This window comes from Amblyomma maculatum, chromosome 1, assembly GCF_055883805.1.
Source record: "Amblyomma maculatum isolate TAMU_Amacu chromosome 1, ASM5588380v1, whole genome shotgun sequence".
NCBI classification, from domain to species: domain Eukaryota; kingdom Metazoa; phylum Arthropoda; class Arachnida; order Ixodida; family Ixodidae; genus Amblyomma; species Amblyomma maculatum.
The window spans coordinates 14,967,635-14,974,924 of record NC_139344.1 but is presented as its reverse complement, the minus strand read 5'-3'; the positions used below and the strand labels follow the sequence as shown (position 1 = coordinate 14,974,924).

The 7,290-nt window shown below is 49.6% G+C and overlaps 1 protein-coding gene across 2 annotated transcripts in view; it reads left to right on the top strand.

Moving 5' to 3' along the window:
* Positions 1-108: 108 nt before the first annotated feature.
* Positions 109-7,290, top strand: part of LOC146201806 (uncharacterized) — a 33,898-nt gene continuing 26,716 nt past the window's right edge. The window contains exons 1-2 of one of the 2 annotated variants that reach the window (XM_084587765.1): positions 109-318; positions 496-746. In XM_084587765.1, coding sequence (XP_084443891.1) covers positions 179-318; positions 496-746 — 391 coding nt within the window. In that variant the 5' untranslated portion in view covers positions 109-178. The remainder of the gene's footprint in view (positions 319-495; positions 747-7,290) is intronic. The other variant, XM_084587766.1, reaches the window with a different exon arrangement.

The following is a 7,290-nucleotide window of genomic DNA, read 5'->3' as shown; positions in this document are numbered from 1 at the left end:
CTAATGCTTGTTGAAAATGCCTACTAGCTTGCACTGCATTAACTCTATGGTACAAGGTATGTAGGTACAAGGTAAGTACAAGCCACAACGCGGCTACGTGACTTTCTAAACGGGCCCGAGTGCAGCCGTAGCCGATGCTTGGACGGCTTGGTGTTAATGCTTGAAAGTTGAAACGGGGATGGAGGCAAACGTCGAAGCGTCTCGTACTACCCCGCAAACAAGCACGCCTAGACGTCGTTGCTGGGCTGTTAATTGCAAGAATTCACCGGAAGAGAATACTGATATGTGCTTCTTCAAGTTTCCTACGGATCGATTCATGTAAGCATCGAGGAAAAGAAAAAAAAATTTAGACTACGATCTTTTCGACAAACCAAACTGCTCACTCTGAATCAGTAATTCTTGTAGAGGGTTTGTTCAGTTGTCGCGACATTATTTATGCTGAATTTTTTGCTGATCTATATAGATATGATACCTGCTATATCGTTTATGTTGCAGTTTAAATCAATGGTGCAAAAACAGCGGCTGGGGCGACTTGTCCTTGTACGACCGGCGAGCACTGCACCGGCGAGGAGCGAACTTGTGTGAAGCACACTTCAAGCCATCCCAATTCATGCCGCCTAGAGATGGAAGCGATGTGACAGCTCCGAAGCAACTTGTTTGGAACGCCATTCCCACATTGTTCCCGCTGCAGCTAAATACATCCGCGGAGAACGGGCCAGAGGCTGCCAAGCAGTCTTCCTTGCGTCGTAAGTACAACAAATTATGCCTGCATGTGCGTTTTCGCGCGCGCGCCAGTACATTCATGAGCTTAAAGAAAGGCAACGCGCGAGCACGTGGCAGATAGCCTCAAGCGATGCCTCAAGTAGTGGCGAAGCGCGACGGCGGCGTTGCAAATGAAGTTCAGAGAGCGCTGTTGTTTCATCTGCTAGCCACAACCCGTGCGCTACGAGCGCCTTTTGCATCGGCAGCAAAAAATTAGTTCGTTGTCATGCTACCGGCAACTGATATCACCGCTCGCTTTGCGCAAAGTCAGGATAATGGCTGACAGCGAAAAAAAGAACCATGTTTAACTGACGCTTGTCAATAAAGCGACAGAGAGAGAAAAAAATAACATGAATTAAAAAAAAAAAAACGAATATGACAGTGAACCATGTAATTAGAAAACTTATGGCATTACACGTGGACCATGCATTCCTTTGCACATAGCTGCCAAGCACTCTTTGTGCCGTAATTAGAACAAATTATATGTCTGCGTGTGCGCGCGCGAGTTCATTCATGAGCTTTATGACAGGGAACGCATGAACGCGTGGCAGATAGCCTCAAGCAATGCCTTAGTAGCTGGTCATAGCATGGCATGCTTTGACGACTTTTATCCTAAATGGAGGTGCAGAGAGTGTTCAGTCATAGGTACTACCAGTCCAGTTGGACTGTGCCTCAAAAGTCGTCAGTGTTTGGCAAATTTAGTGATAGCTTCGAAAGACGCACTTCCATTAGTCCCTACCAAGGGAAAAAACTGCTGGAGTGGAAGGAGCGCTCGTTGAGTGGAGCTTCCCCGATGTAATCTTGAGGGGGGAGGGGTGCAGAAGAGCCAGCCAGTTATCACAGAATGCGCCCACTGAGCACACATAGAAGTGGTTGTTCAAGTGCGTGGTATGTAACACGATCAAGACAAACTTTGTTGGTTCATGCGTGGCTTACGGTTGTGTGAACTGTGTAAAAACGACTCCAGTAGTCACATTTCACAAACTGCATTCGTTAAAGCTCACTCCGAACCGGATGTTCTCCTTGCATTGTGGCGCGTAAGAGTGGGCATATAGCTGCTGTTTCTTTTCTGCTAGGTTTCCAAAGGATCCCGAGGCGCGAACACTTTGGGAACGAGCTGTTTGTTGGGGGCTGGCATGCAAAATGCGGAAACTGTTTGTCTTCGGTTCATTTTACTCCAGAATTGTTTCACTCGACTGGACAAACGGCACGATTGCACATACACTCTGTGCCGGTTCTGTTATTCCTGGGGCGGCTGCAGGTGCCGCTAATCATTATATAGCCTTGGCACTGCTCCTTCTCTGTATTAAGGTGATGGCTGATGAATCTGTGCACGAGTACTACGGGAAGCGTATATAGATTGTTGCCATCGCTGTACCCCAAAATTGAGAAAAACGTGTAGGAAAAATTATGGAAGCTTTGTGTGGAGCTTGTGTGGCAGTGGCGTCGCATATGTCGTGCGCAGGAATAACGTGTTCAGTCAGATAGAGTTGATAAAATTGGATTATGGGTTGATTAAGGAGGATTAGGTGGAGAAAGTTGAATTAAGGTTTCATTAAGTTATATTGTTACGACGGGGGTAAGACGACAGAGCGCTGAACAACAAGACGATAGGGCAGGGAGCTCAGCTGGTCAACGGCAGCGCGCCCACACGAGAGTCTTTTTCCAACGTCTTTCTCCTTCACTTGTGTTCTAAGCTTCATCTTCTTCTGTACTGTTACGTTTCCCCCTGGGCAGACGAAGCCCCCTGGGCGAGGTAGTTATTCGTTTCCACGAGAGTGACACTGCTTTATCCGGGCGACATAGGCAACTTCGGTTCCGACTGAACGACGACCACTTGCTGTCATACGTGCTATTTGGTAGTTCACTTCACTGACGCGTTCAAGCACAACGTAAGGGCCAGCGTAATGCGCCAACATTTTCTGGGCTAAACCACGCTGTCGGAGAGGACGCCAAAGCCACACTAAATCTCCAGGAGCTTAAGACACATGGTTATGCCGGCTGTCGTACTGAGCTTTTGAAAGCAACACTAAATCTCCAGGAGCGTAAGACACATGGTTATGCCGGCTGTCGTACTGAGCTTTTGAACGCTCTTGCGAAGCGAGAATTCACAAACGGGCGAGACGGCGAGCTTCTTCGGCTCGACAAAGAGTTTCCGCGATGCACGGTTCGTCATGGACGGAGCAGGGGAGAATGGTGTCTAGACAATACCGAGGAGGACGGGCATATAGCAGGAAGAACGGGCTGTGGCTAGTCGTCTCGTGTTGCAGTGTTGAATGCAAACATTATAAACGGCAGTATAGTATCCCATTCTTGTGGTCAGATGCGATGTACATAGATAACATGTTTGTGAGTGTGCGGTTTGTGCGCTCCGTCAAGCCGTTGGTTTGAGGGTGATATGGTGTGGAATGCCGAAAATGCGACGCACACAAACGAAGAAGCTCTTCCACAACATCTGCCATAAACTGGCGACCTCGGTCACTGATGATCGCTTGCGGAGGTCCATGGCGGAGGATCACAAAACGGAGCAAGAACAGGGACACGTGGTGAGCGGTGGCTGAAGAAAGAGCTGCCGTTTCGCAGTAGCGGGTGAGATAGTCGGCACAAACCACGATCCAACGATTTCCGTTGGATGACTTCGGGAAGAGACCCATAAGTTCGATTCCAATTTTCTCAAATGCGCCACGTGGTGGAGTCACAAGGTGCAGCAGGCCCTGTGGCGTGGACGTAGGATGTTTGTGTCGTTGGCACTCAGTGCAGCTCGCCACATATCGCTCAGTCGTCTGGCGCATCTTTGGCCAATAAAACCGGTCGCGGGCACGATGGAGCGTTCGTGCAGAGCCTACGTGACCGGAAGTGGGGTCGTCGTGCATGGCACGTAAGATGCACGAGTGGTAGCTCTCGGGAACCACAAGCAGAAAATTCGTGCCGGTGCTTGAGTAAGCCTTTTTGTACAAAAGGCCATCACGGAGACAAAATGGGCTGGAAGCAGTGGAATCCCGCGCCTCCGCAAGCAGTGGCTCGAGGCTTATGTCGGTCTCTTGCGCAGTCTGCAGAGCCGAGGCGTCGGGAAACTCAAGCACAACGGAGGCGATGTAATGATCGAAATCACCAGAGTCACATTCGGTCGTAGGAAGAGGAAGACATGAAAGACAGTCTGCATTGGTGTGTTTGCGGCCACTCTTGTACGAAACAGTGAAGTCGTACTCCTGCAGACGAAGGGCCCAGCGTGCCAGACGACCAGATGGATCACGAAAGTTGACGAGCCAACACAGGGCATGATGGTCCGTCACAACCGTGAAATGGCATCCATATAAGTAGCACCGAAACCGCTGAACAGCGAAAACTACAGCGAGACACTCCTGCTCCGTAACAGTGTAGTTACGCTCAGGTTTGTTGAGGGAACGGCTTGCATACGCAATTACATGCTCGCCTGTTGTCGAACGTTGCACAAGCACAGCGCCAACACCAATCCCACTTGCATCAGTGTGGACTTCAGTTGGAGCGGAGGGGTTGAAGTGCCGTTGTATGGAATGTGACGTAAGTAGAAACTTTAGTTGGCAGAAAGACGCATCACAATCTGAGGTCCAGTCGAAAGGGATGTCCTTTTGTAGAAGGGATGTCAGAGGGTAGGCGACGTCTGCAAACCTTGGGATGAATAATCGAAAGTAGGAACACAGCCCCAGAAAACTGCGGAGCTTCTTTTGAGTCTGTGGTCGTTGGAATGCTGCAACTGCTGCAGGCTTCTGTGGATCTGGCCGAACTCCATTGCGGTCGATGAGATGCCCGAGTACCAGCGCTTGACGTTCACCAAAACGGCACTTTTTGGAATTTAGGACAAGGCCAGCCTCCTGTAGGCAATCTAAAACAATAGCGAGTCGCATGTTATGTTCAGTAAAAGTCCGGCCAAAAATAACATTGTCGTCTAAATAGCACATGCAGATGTCCCACTTAAGGCCACGAAGTATTGTGTCCATAAATCTTTCAAATGTGGCCGGCGCATTACGTAGGTCGAAGGACATCACGGTAAATTCAAATAGGCCGTCCGGCGTAACAAATGCAGTTTTTTCCTTGTCAGCAGGGTCCATCGGAATCTGCCAATACCCTGATCGCAAATCAACTGAAGAGAAATAAGACGCGGAGAAAAGGCAATCTATGGCATCGTCGATGGGCGGGAGAGGATACACATCCTTTTAAGTGATGGAGTTGAGGCGACGATAGTCAATGCAGAGCCTCCGTGTTCTGTCTTTTTTCTTTACCAATATCACGGGAGCAGCCCAAGGACTGGAGGATTTCTGTATTACACCCCTGTTTAACATGTCTTGGACTTGCTCGGTGATGATATTACGCTCTGATGGCGACACACGGTATGGCTTTTGACGGATCGGATGGGCAGATCCCGTGTCAATCCTGTGGCGTGCAGGCGACAGCGGAAACGTTGCGAGCCGTCGGACTGTGCGAAATCAAAGACTGATAGGTGCTGGGACAAGAGGTGCTTCAATATCTGTCATTGTGAGGTGTTCAACGATGCACTGATCATCGGGAGAAGCTTTTTTTTTTTAGCAGGTGAGTTAGTAGCGGAGTTGTCTAGGGAAGGAGTAACGACAGCTACACAATTAGGGAGAGTTGCGCTACATGAAGCTAGTTTGGAGCCCGCTGGAAAAATAACTGGTTCCGATGAGCAATTTATAGTCCACAGTCCGGTACGGCCCTCTTTCACGTGAACCAAACAATGCGGCACTAACGCATTTTTCCTTACGCACTGTACATTAAGAGGTGCCACAGTAGCCTCAAAAGAGTCGTTAATAGCACGGGAGCAGGACACCTGGACACACACTGCAAAATGTGGCGGTATGACGACTTCATCACACACTCTTCATAATTTGACGTCTCTTCCAAAAGTTTACAAGGAAGAGAACCACTAACACTTAGCTCTCCCGTTCGACAATCAACTGTAGCGCCGCACATACGCAGGAAGTCAATTCCCAAGATTACGTCGTGTGTAGATCGGGGCAGTACTGCAAACTCCGCTGGAAATACTGCGCCCCCCAAAGAAACTTTAACGCTGTATACCCCAACCGGATACAATAACTCTCCACTTACTCCATAAAAATTTGCAGTTTTGTAGCAAACAAAGATAACTTTGTTTTTCAAAAGGTTCTTAAAATCTAAACTCATTACTAAAACTGTAGCACCAGTGTCTACCAACGCCATCGTTGGCAAACCATCAACAATCACATTGACCATGTTCTTTAACATGCACACAGACGGAGGAATAATAGGTATCAGCGCACATTTTCCAGAGACCTCACCTCCATTGGCCGCGCTGGCTAGTTTTCCGTCATTGGTAGCGGAGATCGGCGCTGTGGAGACGGGGAGCGGCACACACGAAACGACGGAGGTGGTGTCACACTATGGTTAGACGCTGGCGAATGGCTGCGGAGCCCTTCGTTTTGAAAACGGCCCCTCTGAGAGAGATGTTCTGGCCGATAGCTGTCGATGTAGGGCTGGACGGTGCGTCGGTTCGATGCCGTCGGGGGATTCCGGAACAATGCACGCTGATTGTAGTAGCGGGAAATGTGACCCGCGACACCACACCGGTAGCACGCCGGAAGAGGTCGGTCAAAAAGTGGCATGTTAGCTGGTTCCTGCATGGTAGGCCGCGACGAATATCTAGATGGTGGTTCCGGGACGATGTAGTTTTCTGACGGTCGGCGCGATGTACGACTGGAGTAAGGGCGAGGATCTCTACGCTGATGGCAAGAGAATTGTTGGAAACTCTCTTCCGGTCTTGGTCGCGGAGCGTATAGGTCTCCACGGCAGGCAAAGTCGGTGACATTCGCGGAAATCGGCGGGCACGCACCCCCATAGGTTGGAAGAGCATATACGTCCCCTCCGAAGCCATTGGGCCGGGCAAGCTGCTCACGTCGTGACATCTCACCTCAAACAATTTCACGGACGGCGCACAGGAGGCTTTGAGATGGCGATTCTTCAATACTAGCCACTGTAGTCACATTTGCCAGCCGTCCAAATTTCGGTCTTTAGGGCCTCGAATGTTCGGCAGTGCCGGATAACGTCAGAGAACGAACTCAAGTTTTCCTTGGCAATGAGGAAGTGGTAGACATCTTCCGCAATGCCCTTGAGCAGATGGCCTACTTTATCGTCTTCAGTCATCCTGCTGTCGACGGTCTTGCACAACTTGAGTATGGCCTCTATGTAGGTGGTGCAAGTTTCTCCAGCTCCCTGGGCCCTCTGAGCAAGTGTCTGCTCAGCCTGTTTCTTCTTTACAGCTAGGTCACCGAAACATTCCTTGATTGCTTCGACAAAACTTTCCCAAGTTTTCAGGGAGTCCTCGTGGTTCTCATACCACATCAAGGCGGTTTGCGTAAAAAAAAAAAAGGACATTGGCTAGTTTAGCCACTGAATCCCAGCGGTTATAGTGGCTCACACGTTCATAATGAGTGAGCCAGTCATCGACATCTTCTCCTGCTTAGCCGGCAAAGGAACGAGGCTCGCGAAACAGTAGCG